The sequence below is a fragment of the Molothrus aeneus genome, chromosome 2, assembly GCF_037042795.1.
Source record: "Molothrus aeneus isolate 106 chromosome 2, BPBGC_Maene_1.0, whole genome shotgun sequence".
NCBI lineage: Eukaryota > Metazoa > Chordata > Aves > Passeriformes > Icteridae > Molothrus > Molothrus aeneus.
Genome location: NC_089647.1, coordinates 91,236,811 through 91,252,131, shown reverse-complemented (window position 1 = coordinate 91,252,131; position 15,321 = coordinate 91,236,811). Strand labels below are relative to the sequence as shown.

The following is a 15,321-nucleotide window of genomic DNA, read 5'->3' as shown; positions in this document are numbered from 1 at the left end:
ACTTTGGATTTTCTTCAAGAACAAAGAAATACTAGAGTTTGGGTTTGATCCCTACGTTGACTTTCTAATTATTACACCATTTTCTTCTGGTTACAGATTAGCTAGTGTTTAGTCTCTCTTGTAAGCCATATCCAAACTTAAATGTGATCCCTGACAAGCTGTGGACTACAGAATAGTGTATCAAGTAGGTGTGACTGATGAAGCAGAGGAGGAAGAAGCTGTAGTATTTAACACTCATAGTATCTTGTGAATGCGTCTCTTATACATGAAAGGGAGTGTAGTGTATTTCCTCTCATGTTTGTGTTTTGAGGGGATGTTATTTTGGCAAAACAAGACAAATAACTTTGTTGCCTTCCACAAAAGTGGAGGTGGAGGAAGAAAGAGAATAAAATACCTTGGCATGTATAATAAGCAGTCAAATGCAATAATACTAGGGTTTGAAAGAAACCAAAATCTTGGTTGGCTCTCCAAATGGAATACCTGCTTTTGAGCAGGTATTTAATAATTCGACTCAAGAAAATGGGAACTATTACTGTTCCTGTAATGAACTCCTGTCATTTTGGGCCAAGCCAACAGCATTGCATTTGCTGCATACCTCAAAACTTCTTTTTTTAAGGGAAGGATCAGTGTTTAATCTCCCTACCTGAAACCAAACCATCATTCTCATAGTTTGTAGGTAGTCTTGTGCCAAATCCCTAACTTTGTGATCTCAAAGAGGAAACAGGTGGACATTGTGATTGCAGAAAACAGAAATTACCTGAGTAAAGTAGGGGGTTCAGTAGGTTGGGTTTTATTTTTTGTTCTTTACTTTAACCCATGACCTGCCTCTCATTTTTAAATTCTGGAGTTGTAACCTTTGGGGATTAATTTGTGTGTCTTGAAGTAGTTGTGGTGTTCTTCAGATATGATCAATGAGGCAAAATTATCTAGTTTCATTTCAGTGAAATAATTTAAATTAATATTAATTAAATATTTAAATTAATAATTTAAATATTACCAAAATGTAGGATGTATGAGCAGTGCTGCAGAAATATAATTTCTGGACTTTGTGAAGAATCTGTCACGTTTTCTGATGCACTAGACATTTAAAACACCGCCCAAACAATAAGTGCCTGTGTCCGCTGTGCCTGGGCTTATAATACAGGGACTATTGTTCCGAAGAGTTTAGATTTTCTTTGGCAATACCACTTCTAAGTCTTGACTCAAATAGATCCTTACTTAACTGTTGTAGCATTGGACCCCTGAATGGGGAATAATTGGCATTGACTCCATGATTGCAGAAGGCTGATCAATTTCTTTATTGTACTACACTATACTATATTATACTGTTAAGAAGAAAACCATCACCCTTGCAGACAGTCTGATACAGCTTTGACCAGACTGGTCAATTAAATCCAAACACCATCACCAGTGGCCAGTTAAGAAATCACCCTTTGGAACAATCTTCATAACACATTCCACATTTGCACAACAACAGGTGCAGCAAGTGAAGATAAGAATTGTTTCTCATTCTTTTCTCTGAGCTTTCTCACAGCTTCCCAGGAAAATCCTGGGAGAGCTATGTCTCTATCTGTTCAGAGGATATGTGATTACCACACTTAACACTGAAGATGCATGGGATTCCATCCTAGCCTGTTGGAGCACTGGGTATATAGTAGTGCTGTTCTCTGCATATTGTGACAATAGGCCAGTCAGTCTTAAAAAAGGTACAGATTTTAGCAATGCTCTGGAAGTTGAACTTGTATAAAGCATTCTCTTAAAAGTAAAGATATTCTCTTAAAAGTAAAGGTATCTCGACTTAAGGATCTGCTTTACATACCAGGGCTTTTGAGAGGAAATAGTCTTTCTAACTAGGAGAGGAAATGGGAGATAGGGCTTAGCTGTAGTCTGTAAAGCTCTTAAAAGTAAAATTCTTATGTAACTACATAATTAAAAATGTTTATTGGACACTTAATGCCATAGAAAGCTGTTTGGAGCACTAATCTGTTTTATATTTCTTTGTGTCAGCTACTGGGATGCTGGTAGAAGGAAAGAACTTGCATTTTCTGCTTGCTTAGCATGTTTTAGCTCACCAGAAACAAACAAGTTGCAAAATGACTGTTTTGCCCTGGTGATAATTCCCTTCCCAACTATGCTTTAACAGACAACTGTGTTTTGCATGAAAATTTCTGAATTTATTTGCTCACTTTTCCTGGTCCATCATTTTAACGATGGTGTAGCCAAATAAAATCAAAATGAACTTTTCCTGAAGGTATTTTGAAATGGTGAGATTTGAAATCTTAGTTTATGAACACTTGCAGAAATTCCTGTCATCAGCCCAGTGTGGCTATAAACAGCATGAGGACCTGAGGAGCCTCATCTGCAGCTGTTGTGCCTGAGCATACCAAGCACTGAGCTTGCAGGCATTGTCACTAATCAGCAGTGATTTTTAAAATTCAGTTTTAAAGCTGGAAAGCTCACTTGGCATCTTGAGCAGCTCATTATTTTTAGGTGGCTTAGAGTTAGAAGAGGGCTTCTGTGCATCAGCTCTGTTGCTCTGGTTCTTCCCTGCTTGGGGGGGCTTCACAAAGGAGCTGACTGTTAGCAATGGTGGTCAGGGGGTGAAGATGAAGAGGGAGGAATGAGGAAATGAAAGATTTGCCTTGGGGCTGAGAGAGATGAAGGGACTGCTCTGAAAGTCATTATCTTGCATTTGTAATTACCAGATGGGAGGGTGGTTTAATGAAGAGATTTTTCAAATGAAGACCCCCTTCATAAAAGGCATTCAACTCTTTGGGTGGGTAAGCTGTTCCAGAGGAGAAGCAAAGCAAAACTGGCTAAGGAAAATACAATATTTCTTGAATTTAAGCCATGGATTTCATAGAGAAGCTGTAGACAAGTTTTCATGAAAATTTTGCAGACTCAGAAAGAAAGAGGAGGAAGAAAAATTATTTGTCATTTGATTTCAGATGTGCTCCTGGGATCTGTGTTGAAAGGCATAACTGTGTCCGGATGTGTACAAATAGATCAGCTTTTAAGTCACTATAAAGTAATGGCCATAGAATTTCCTGCAGAACCACTCAAAGGGTGGTGTAATTCCAGCTGGCTTGCTGGGAATTTTATTAAACTGGTTACAGGAGGCTCACAAGTCACACTGGGGGAGTTCCTTTGAGGACTGTGGGTGCAGTCAGTTCAGAGTACACTGAATGTTGTCTTCTTTGAAAATGGATTTCAACATGTCAGACAAACTACAAATGATGATGAGTTTTAGTTTGATCAGAATAGAAAGAGGAGCTTTTTATCAATAAGGGAAATTCTTGACTGCAGTGACATTGATTGTTTTCTCAGATCCCAAGTTCTTCAGGGCTTCCTGGCACCAGGTAATCCAAGCACAAGTTATCTTTGTGCCCTTGTGCTTAAATCTGTCATCTTGCTTCATCTGAAATGCAGTCAGGTGTTTCTGATGGGATGGGGTCAAGTCTCTCTAAGCCATCATCCTTTATCATTGAGACAGGACTATCAAAGCAAGATTTAAATTGAATTAGAAGATGATATATCTGCAAGACTGTGGTTCACATTTTTAGTGAGCAAGGCTTTTTGTAATAAGAATCATATATTTAACTGATTCCTTTATGTTAGTAAGATGACACTTCTGCCCTCTCTGACACTCATAATTTGAATACTAGATAATGTGAGGATCTTTTAAAGAACCTCCAGTTGTCAGCTTAAAAAAAAAAACCTTTGTGCATTCCAGCTTTTTTATGCGTTGGGGTTTGAAAAACAGTAATAAAAAAGCAGTACTAATTATAAAAAACTTTATTTTACTGTTTATTATCACCTACAATATCAGATGCATTATCATTTCCAGGGACTTTCTTTTAAGCTTCTTAAGACAGCTCCTCAGGAAAGACAGGATATTCAAGCATGTTTTGTTATGAGCAGCTTTTTTCAGCAATGAATTTTTGGTCCAGTAAAACAGACAGACTGTTAGGTCTCTGCATTGAAAATACTGTATGAAACAAAGGTAGAAACAAGAAAGGGTTTTGTTGTTCTACCTAGAAAAGGTAGAACAACAAAATAATGGGCTGTGTGAATCTTAATCTATTCAAGTACAAGTGAAATTAGATCCTATAAAAATTCCTTACAAAACAGTGAGCAGATTTTCAGTAATTCTGTATTTTTATGCGCACTTAATTAGCTTTAAAAAAATGGAAATGATCCCTAAAGAATGTAGCAGGTGGCAGATTCTCTATTTAAAGAATATTTCCAAGAAAATATTTTCCCCAAAGGCCGTGAGAGTAAGGAGTGTGTGCTCTCACAGTCTATTTAGCATGTGTGCTTTTTGTTGCCTTATCCTTTTAAAGAAACAGCATTTTGAAGTAATGATGGACAGCCTTGAAGTGAAATCAGATTGAACCCCAAACAAACTGTGATGAACTCTCTTTTCCAGAGGGATGCTAAAAGTCACGGAAACGGTGCAGAGCAATGAGTCTTTACAATTGCATCTCCTCTGAAGGAAAACATACTGAAGAGGGATTTCTGGCTAAATCTATGGGTGGTAATACTGGGTTCAAGTATATCCTGTCGAGCTGCTGGTTGTGACCTGTTTGGCAATACCGAGAGTTGCATTTCCTTGCACTTTTTTTGTGCTGCTATTTTTTATCTTGGTTGTTTCAAATTATTGAAAATCAGCTCTGTTCTTAGTGCATACTTGGCTTTTAGAAGTATGTCTTGAAACCAAATCAGCAAGAGCAAGATGAGATGGCTTTGGTGGAGGGCACTGCAGCAGGAAGAGCAGTTTGGTGTCTGTCAGTGCACACACTGCGCTGCTCCTCCAGTTGCTCTCACATTTGAGTTAAAACTGAGTTTAAAACCAGGGGGAGGGAGAGACTGTCTTTTCAGTGAAGCAGTATTTGACCAGTGTTGTGGGGCTGACCTGTGCAGGTGGCAAAAGCTGCTGCTCCTATCAGAGGGAACACTGGAGCAATCAAATCTAGACTTGGGTCTTCACCTGGCACAGTGGGGTTCATCACAGGGCTACATGGGGAAATAGTGACCCTTATGTAATGATACATAAATAGTTTCTCTTCCTTGGGAATGTCCTGCCTCCAAAAGCGTAGTGTGTCATGTATTTACTTACACATGCAAAATTCAACTGTTCTACTACATGCCATGCTGCACAGCAATGAAAATTATGTCTGCCTGTGACTCGAGCCAGGATGGCATTTTATAGACTGATGATGTTATTTTCCCATCTCCCACCAAAAAATTGGCATTAGTCCTGTAAGAGTTTATATTCAGGTTAATGGGTCCACCTGCAGGTATTGGTTTGCAGAATCAGGGCTGTGTAGTTTTTTAAACACTGATGCAGGAGGTCTCCTTGTATCATAAGGCACAGACAGCAAAAATAAACTCTAAAATCCTTTTTCCTTTGGGGAAGTGGGGTATTCCTCTTCTGGAAATTACTTGGCCATCTGAGATTGGAGTTTTGAAACATCTGTGTTCAGTGTTCTGTTGAAAACATTGAAATGGTGACATAACTGAAGGTCTGGGTGAAATATGACTTGAGAGTTAAAAGTATCCACTTATGGATTTGACAGCATGGTATGCAGAGGTCTTCTGATCAGGCAGCAGTTTGCCGGATGCAGGAAAATAGCTCTGATCAGTGTGTGACCTTGAAAGTGGTCATGGGTCTTCCTCTGCCCAACAGGACCACAGAGAACAGAGAAGTTCTGTTCCACAGCATAAGTTCTTCCACAGTTACTGTGGAAGAAGTAATTGAAAGTGGCTTTTTTGCTATTCTCAAATAATTGCAGTTCTCAGAATTTTACATATGTGAGAATTGCTCATAGAAGTGTCTGTCTGCTCACAATCTAGTATTTGAAAGACCTCAGTGACAGCAAGTCCTTGAGGACCAGAGCTCTACTTCAGCTTGTACTTCACTGCAGGTGACACTTATCTTTACATCAGTTTTAGGTTTTTACTTACTTTTCCTGTGCACATTCACAGCTCTGAGTGTCAAAACCTATCTTAATGGCATTCAATTCACATGACATTCATTCTTTCAATGTGCATTAAAACCCAAAACTTTAATGTCAGTACAATGTGAGATTAAAAGAAATGTTCATAACCAATTAAAGAAAAAGCTATGTTGTCTGTTCTGTACTTTTCCATGAGGCTAATATGTGGAATAATTATTTTTTAGGAATTGCAAAAGAGTAAAACTTCTTGTTTCCTTGTAAAAAATGAGATCTTAGTTTATGAATGAAGCAACTCTGTCATGCAGTATTTGTCACAATCAGCGAAACTCAGGTTTCTGCTTGACCTCTGGAAACATGCTGTGGGAAATGACTCTGCTGAAACACTGGGACAGAAAACCAAGGGTTGGGAAAGCAGAATGGTTGTCACTAAGCTGAAGTGGAAGGGCTGAGATAAAAGCTTAAGCATTGCTTTTCAGGGTGGAGGTAGAGTGTATGTGTGTGCTTTCAAGGGGAGGATGTACTTTCAAGCCAGTTCTACCTATCTTATTTAATGGTGTTTTCTTGGGGTATTTGAATCTAGATGACAGGCTAGAGAAATAATAAGTTTCTTGGTTTTGTTTGATTGAGAAGATTTTAATAAAAATTGAATTTAATACATAAAAATCCTACTGTTTATCATCGTTCCTGAGGAATATTAGTTCTACAGTGTTTTGTTCAGTGGCAGTTCTCTACTGCTTCTAAATGTCAGTAAATGTAAATTCCTCTTTTATATGTGTGCTATTCAAAGAAAAGTTTGCCCTTGGCAAACATGTGAAAGACTCCAGAGATTTTCATGTATTTTTCAGAAGTTAGACAGTTTTCTGAGTTTTTGTGTTTTAGGGATTTTTTTCTTAATGTGTGCTGTGAAATTTTGCATTAAATGACTTTGCAATGCAATTTTTTTTCTCTTCACAGATGAAATCATGCATCAGGATATCATTCCCCTCTATGCTGCAGATATTCAGGACCAATTAAAGAAACAATTTGCTTATCTGTCAGGTAAGACTGTGTTGTTCCCTCTTATACACACTGCTTAGATGCACAGTTCAGCCTGCTGTCCTTTCACAGTCTCTGAAGACTTTTATATGAGAAATCAATAAGTAACTCAAAATTCAGGCTACTAAGACTTCTTAAGGATTTATTAAAAGATTTTTTTCCTAAGTATAATAGAAATTTTAAAATTACAGTTAATTTTCCAGTTAACTGGAGATTGCTCTGGTGGTTGCTATGGTCTTGAAGTCCTCAGCTCACAGCCCCAGCTGCCACAGGCTCTGCTGTCATGTCTGAAGCCCAAGCTGGCACCTTGGTTGTGACCAAAGTGGTGGGAAAACACCCTGCTCCCACATCCCCCACAGCATCAGTGCTGGGCTCAGACAAGTGCAGCATCGAGTTCTGGGCAGGATTTTGACTTGGTGTCACTGACTGCATTCTGCAAAGGAGCCTGCTTTTGGCTGTAAGGCTGATTCCAAAAGCAGCACAGCCCCTTTCATGCAGCACAGAGAGTCTCTGCCCCTGGGCCACCTGTGCCAGCTTGGTGATGGGGCTGTGTTTGTGCCATGCAGTGTTTTGGTCATGGGGCTGTGTGTGTTTGTGCCATGCAGTGTTTTGGTGATGGGGCTGTGTGTGTGTTTGTGCCATGCAGTGTTTTGGTGATGGAGCTGGGTGTGTTTGTGCCATGCAGTGTTTTGGTGATGGGGCTGTGTGTGTTTGTGCCATGCAGTGTTTTGGTGATGGGGCTGTGTTTGTGCCATGCAGTGTTTTGGTGATGGGGCTGTGTTTGTGCCATGCAGTGTTTTGGTGATGGAGCTGTGTTTGTGCCATGCAGTGTTTTGGTGATGGAGCTGTGTTTGTGCCATGCAGTGTTTTGGTGATGGGGCTGTGTTTGTGCCATGCAGTGTTTTGGTGATGGGGCTGTGTGTGTTTGTGCCATGCAGTGTTTTGGTGATGGGGCTGTGTGTGTTTGTGCCATGCAGTGTTTGGTGATGGGGCTGTGTGTGTGTGTGCCATGCAGTGTTTTGGTGATGGGGCTGTGTTTGTGCCATGCAGTGTTTTGGTGATGGGGCTGTGTTTGTGCCATGCAGTGTTTTGGTGATGGGGCTGTGTTTGTGCCATGCAGTGTTTTGGTGATGGGGGCTGTGTGTGTTTGTGCCATGCAGTGTTTTGGTGATGGGGGCTGTGTGTGTTTGTGCCATGCAGTGTTTTGGTGATGGGGCTGTGTTTGTGCCATGCAGTGTTTTGGTGATGGGGCTGTGTGTGTTTGTGCCATGCAGTGTTTTGGTGATGGGGCTGTGTTTGTGCCATGCAGTGTTTGGTGATGGGGCTGTGTGTGTTTGTGCCATGCAGTGTTTTGGTGATGGGCCTGTGTTTGTGCCATGCAGTGTTTTGGTGATGGGGCTGTGTTTGTGCCATGCAGTATTTTGGTGATGGGGCTGTGTTTGTGCCATGCAGTGTTGGCTGCTGAGCTGGGTCCATCTCCATGCTGAGCCCGTGGCTGGCTGATAATGGCAAAGAGGGATGGTGCCTTTGCTCACTGATCAGGCTGAGTGAAGGAAGTTGTCTGATAAGGTTCTGAGTTTGTTCTCCTGTCTTCTGCCTGTAAAAGCTCTTGCAGATGTGCAGCTGTGAACTTGCTGGAGTTCTGGCCCTGTCCTGCCCTCTCTCCAATACACAAAAAGGGAGAGCATCAGTGGCTTTGCAGAGCTGCTCTGCATCCTTCAGCAGAAAGGCAATTTACTTCTCTGAGCTACAGCTGGACTCTGTGACTGTTCCCTCTCCCTCTGAATCCCATCCTGCATTGGATCCAGAGACATGGGGGAATGAAACAATGTAATATTTTACTTGGCAAGAGCTCACTGAACCTTTTCATACTCATAATTTACTATTAATTATGACTTATTTCTGCTACACAAGCTAAACTGTGGGTCTGCAGTAGTGACTGTATTTTCTATGGGGTGGTGGTAGCACTTGGAAAATAAGATATTTTTTATGAAGTTGGCTGTTCATGCTTCATTTGAGATTATAGTGTTTAAGCTACAATTCTTCTCTGGAAATTTATTTTTTTGACTTTCCAAACTCATTCTTATCCATGGGCAGAAAATGTCTCATAAGGGTGTTATGCAAGAATCAGCCTATCTATGAAACTATAAGTAGGGTTTGTATTTTGCTCCTCTGAAGTGAGGGGGAAAACTGGTGGCTGTGGTAGAGGAGTTGTTGAGATCACAAATCCACAAGTGTCTTCAGCACTCAGTAAATCCACCTGGCAGTGGGGCTTAGTAAGAGCCATTCCTCATTCTCTTTTCTTCTATCTATTCACACTCATGTCAATTAGAATTTTGTTTATTTGCCTCAAGGAATAGGTCAGCTGCATTACTGTGACTAGATTGTTGTACTTTATTATTCTTGGGAAATTTGAGTGTTAGGCATTTTCATTTCACTTTGGAATTTAGGTTTTTTTTTCTCTATCCTAGTGTTCTCCTGCAGGATGCTTGTGGATGATTAATTCTCTGTGCTGTACCAAATAGTGGTTTTACAGGTTCTGTGAATGACAGAACAGAGCCAATGTTTTGGTACTTGATTTATGTACAATTTGATTGTTGTTACAGTTGATCTTAAGAGGGGCTTTGCTCTAAGGCCACTTAAGACATTCCCAGTGTGTGAATGAGACTTTTTGCTTATTACTGTTGCATTGAGAATAGAATCTAAGTACATGGCATAAAACTCATTAAAATGAAAGTCCATAGATTACTAATGCCTTTGGTAAAATAGCAGGTTTGCAAGTATTGCTGAATGTCTTAGATACATTTCTGATTTTAGTTGTTGGCTTTTTAACACCAATTCAGTTCTCAATACTTGAGAATTGCTTTAGTTTCTCTAATAGGATGTATCTAGATCTCATGGGACACTGCTTGAACAGGGAATGAAACCCAGTCTGCTTCTGTCCCAGAGGCTGTGTCCCTTCCCGAGCTGCTTTCTGTGTTTTGGTCTCCATCGGGGTCACTTCTTACTTGTGTCCCTCATTGTGCTTAATTGTAATGGAAATGCTGCAGGAACATCCAAATTAGACTTGAAATGAAACAAAATTAAGTGAAAGCTTCCATTGATGCTTCAGTTTGTCAGTAAAGATATCCAAGTGCAATGAAATCAAGGTGCTCACTATTCCTGCAGACTGGCTCTTGCTCAGCAGTCATGTTCAGCTTAAATCTAATGGTGGGGCAAGCTGTGGATGAGGCTTGTAATAATCCTTCACACACAAAGTTTATAAAACCTGAAGTTAATATTTTACCTCAGGCACACTTGTTTACATTTTGCCTTGGAGTTTTTTCTTTCTGTGGAACAAGGTCCTTATCTGGGCTAGAATTGTTACTTTTGTTGTTGCTAGGCTATACCAAGTGTATACAGTTCAGTGTTTCACCTCTTTTACCTTTGTTTTCTTTAGTTACTATAAGTGCAACCAATTTTTCTTCCACATTTAAAAGGGTCTTCTGCCTTTGTTTTTGCTTGGGTTTTTTTTTGTTGTTTTTCTTTCATCCCATGAAGGACAGTGTAAGATCCATTTAAAAGTATCTGGAAAATGTATTCCTTATGTATTCCTCAGTCTTTCATTTGTGTTTTATATTTTCTTTCATAAGTACTTTCTCTTCCCCTGATTACTGTGTGACTTTCATACCCACCCAGCCTTGTGTCTGTCTGCCACCAGTGTGCAGATGTGTTAAAATAAATGTAGATGGGGAAGAACATACAGACACCTGTGTATGTTGATACGCATCTTAAATCATTCAAGCTATGTGATGTGCAAATGAGACTCTTGGCCACCATGAGTGCTGAGCCAGTTATTTAACTCCCTTTCCTTTGAATGCCTGTTTATACATTGAAAAACTTCAAAGTGTTTCCATTAAAGGAAATACAAATATGAGATCACACTATTTGCATTTTTATCTATTGATTCCTAATTGTTTTTCCTGCCACTGAAAAATTTAACATTGGTACTAGTTTTCAAAATGCTTATACCTTTGATTTATAAAGATACACATATATGCTCATACCTTTATCATTGTAAATAGTAAGTATCTCACTTTGTCTGAGTTTATTTTCTCCATGTGCTCTCCTCTGTGGAATGACCTGACCACTCCTCACTGGTCAGACTGTTCCCATTGAAGTAGCTCTGGCTGCTGAGTCTGTAAAATTATGTTTGAGAATTTCTGAGTGGATCCTGTATCACATACATTGCAACAGTTAGCTAAAAGTATCAGCCTTACTTTTGTTGCTGATCTAATATAGACAGTATATGTCTATATTACATGTCTATGCTGTGTATGGACAGTGGAAGAGGTATTGCTTAGCAGTCTTTGCCTTGCACAGGTGTCAGCTTAACTACTGTTTTTTTATTTACTGTGCTAAACCTGCTGTCTGTAGAGATTTGAAAAAATTCAAGCAAAAATGTAGCAAAGAAATAGATAAAGGAAAAATGTGAATCCTTGGCTAAGAGACTTCCAGTTCAAATATGTTCAGATTCAAATTTATGTATTGCAATCCAATTCTTAACCCACTATATTTGCTGCTGATCAGCTTGAGTAAAACGCAGCTTCCGAAGTTATGCAAGTAAAACTTCTCATTTCAAGGAAAGAACATTTTAATAAATTCCCCTTGAATCTGTTTTTCTTTGCAAAGGATATGCAGTGAAGCTTTTATTCAGTCCCTCCTTGAAGTCTACATGTAATTTCAAATACTGAATTCTCCAGTTAAGTATATTATGCAAGCAGAAAGGAGAAACTCCTTATCAGAAATGCACAAGCATAATAGCTGAACCACTACAATAGTAAAAAAAAATCTGAAGTAAACCCTTCCTCAGTCACATGAGGACTTCATCTTTGACAGAACTGCAATTTTTAAGCAGTGTCTTTTGATCTAAAGTTGTAGATCTGAGCCATTCAACAATGCTGGTGCTCTTGGATCTTGTGTGTTCACATTGATCAACATAGAGGTCATATTTTTTCTTAGAGTCAAATACTATTTCACTTGCATTATAGAATCAGGCCAAAATCTTTGCTCTGTCATCTAATTATATCCAGCTACTTACTTCCTTTTTGTGGGGGTGGTGAGAGTACTTTTGAGATGACCTTTTTATTTATGCCAACAGGAGCAGACTAGTTAGGGAAACATTACAAAATAATCTCTTACTCATCCTTCCTGGAAGTAAGTCTAAGCAATTTCTTTGCTGCTGTCAAACTTTGCTGTCCATACAAAACCCCAAACAACTAGCATGTCTTCTACAGGGCTGTGGGGAATTACCCTTTTCTCTTTGTTTGTGTGTGCCTGTGCACTTGTGTGTGTGGTTTTTAGCAGATGTTCAATACACGAGTTTTGTAATTTTCTGTGTCAATGCTTTTTTAAATTGAAAAGAATACTAATTATGTCTCATTTGAGTTTGTTTTTAGATACCAAGTTACTTATGTGCCTCTTGATTAGAAATTCTGAAAATGCTGTGCAACTTCCTTGGGTTAGCACTCCTCTATCACCCAACCTGCTTATTAAAAAAGAAAACAAATGCAGAAGACATAGCAACTGTGGTGGGAGAAGTTAGCTGTCACAGAATATAAAGAATAAATGCTAAGTCACTGGGACTTAAGGGAAACTTTACCAGTCCCATCTCACAGTAGCACAGCTAGTTTCCCATGGTTATTTTTTCTCCTGTTTTCATCCACAAGACCACGATGCTCTGGGTACACACAATTTTAGCAGTTGGTGATATTGCTGGTACTAATTGTGTTCAAAACCTAGGAACATGAAGTGTTATTTTCTAAGCACAGTTAAGTCACTTTGCCGTGGACTGTGGAGCTAGTACAATTCAATGTTTTTAAAATGTGTGTTTCCCCAAAACATAGGGCTGTCCCTGTTGTAAAAACTGACCTTAGACCAAGGCTCGTAGATCTATTTGGAAGAGCTCCACCTAGCAGGGCTTTGCTAGAATTTTCGAGGTTTATCCACTGAAAAATTACCATTTTATGAAGGCAATTTGTTTTGACACTTAATCTGTTCAAGAATTTTCATGTGAATAGGCTGCCAAAGTCATGTATAAGTCAGATAATAACAAAGTTTTCTATTAGTGAATGCTCACAGAAATAGGGTGGAAGCAGATCTGCTTAATTTAAAGCGGTGTGGTGTTTTTATTTTATTTAATTGCTGAAATAAGCTTCAGTCCTCTTTACTTCTATGCTTGCATTTGTAGCCTGGAAAGTAATAATCCTCTCAGCTGTAGAAGGTTTCTCACAGCTTCGTGTTATAAGACAAACATCAAGGAATTCTTGGGCATTGTTTCAGGTAGTATGTCTGCAGACTGATTGCACTCACTTAAGGACTGATGCTCTTCTGCTCTTTGCAGTAAACAAAAAACAAAAGCTGGCACTTGAGTGGCATTTATTTAATATTTCATGGAGAAATGATCCCAAATGTATTTCATAATTTTCATAGAATCACAGAACAGATTGGGTTGGCAGGAACCTTTAAAGATCTCTAGGCTGTCCCTACCCTGCTATGGGAAAAGACATCTTCCCCTTGATCCATTCAATCTGACATTTTCATAGTCAGAACAGGGCTCAGAATTTTTTAAACAAAAATAAGGGGATTTGTTATACTTTCAGAAATTTATGTTTAAAAGAAACAAGGCTAAGATTGGACTAAGAAAATATTCTCATAATGATCTCAGGTACTTGATTGTCTTAAAAACACATAAAACTATTAAATTCCAGTTGTGTAGTGCATCCCTGTGTAAGAAATAGGAGAGCAGGCTTGTGTGGGCCTCTGTGGACAGAACTTGTAGAGCACATCAGTTAAGGGTGTTCAACAGCTGTAACTGGAATTTCAGGACTCTGAGCTAGAGGGGAATGTGAAAGAGGTGATTTTCCAGAGGTTAGGGCTGAAGTAGTTAGATGTGGTCACTGTACCAACCGACCTGAATTTATTAAAATATTGCTGTTAAATTACTAATTTTTGTATGGTGATTAAAATTGCAGTAACTCATTTTAAAAACTCCTCTGTGTGTGTTGAATTACTTGCATGAGTTGTAGCACTCACTCACAAATTGTGTCTTTTTTTTTGTAATCAGGTGTATATAATTCTGAGGTGCTAGAAGATTATTATATGAATTAGTTTTAATAAGATATCTAAATTTTTGCCTTAAATCTGTGTTTCAAAAAGGATAAGAGGAGTGAAATTGTTCAGCACTTTTCACTTAAATGCTTTCCCTCTCACTAAAACCAAAATCAACAACAATAAAATCCCTCTTAGGTTCCTAAACTTTTTATCTCCTCCCCCTAAGTTCTGTGGCTTGATTTATTTCTGGGTGAAGAGAAGAAAATCACATTTTACACAGCTAATTTTATGAACTGTGTAATGATGCTTTTGCAGAGATGAAGAAAAATGAGGAAGAAAAGAATGATTCTGAATAAAGGAAAACAATAATTTCTTACTGTATCAGGTTCATTAAGAAATAAAGGACACTTTAAAAAGTGAACTCACTATTTCTAATATTTAATATAAACACAATTAATATGTAGGATTTTTACTTTATTTCCCATACAATTTTGTAAATTTCTCTGGTAAATGCTCATTTTAAAGCAGCAGCTGCTTTGGCTAGAGTGACCTCTCTTCCCTTGATGGCCATGTATTGAATCACAGAATCACTAGGTTGGAAGAGACCTTCAAGATCATCAAATCCAACCCATAAAGTTGCAATATAGAGAGCAGCTTCTGTGAGTCAGTGATGTTAAAGCTGAAATTTACAGAATTTGTAAATTTGTACAGAAATGTGTAGCATTTCAGGTCACTCTGCCCTAAACTCTTTTTAGCAGCAGGGTTCTGGTAAGGAAAAGCAGTTGAGGAGCATTTGAAGGTAAATGTGTGCTCAAGTGGCCCAGCAGGGAAACAGCAAAGAAAAATCAGTGAAGAACTGATTCTAAGAGCTCAGGGCAGAGTCATCTCCACCCAAGATAACCACAGATGACTGTACTAGAAACTGAAAATTAATAGGCAGTCACCAGGCAGGATGGCTCTATTTGCCCTTGACAATCAGTGCTGGTCTGGGAACTTCCTGAAAATCCTTGTCCAGACTTCTGCTTTTAGGACATGTCCTGCAAGTCTATTGTTGTTGTTCTTTTGTTTCATATGTCCTATTTATAGAAATGAAGTAGAACAAAAAAAGTAACCAATGAAGATACCACAAATAATGTATGATTGTGCCTAAAAATAGTTTCTCTAGAGAGAGCAGAACACTTCATAAGCAACAGAAATAATCATTATCATGCTTTTAACAACAGAGGAAAATGCT

The 15,321-nt window shown here is 38.8% G+C and overlaps 1 protein-coding gene across 9 annotated transcripts in view; it reads left to right on the top strand.

The window, feature by feature from the left end:
- MCF2L (MCF.2 cell line derived transforming sequence like) overlaps positions 1-15,321 on the top strand; it is a 146,000-nt gene that overhangs the window by 72,286 nt on the left and 58,393 nt on the right. For all 9 annotated transcript variants that reach the window (XM_066545302.1, XM_066545300.1, XM_066545306.1 and 6 more), the window contains exon 2: positions 6,915-6,998. In XM_066545302.1, coding sequence (XP_066401399.1) covers positions 6,915-6,998 — 84 coding nt within the window. The remainder of the gene's footprint in view (positions 1-6,914; positions 6,999-15,321) is intronic.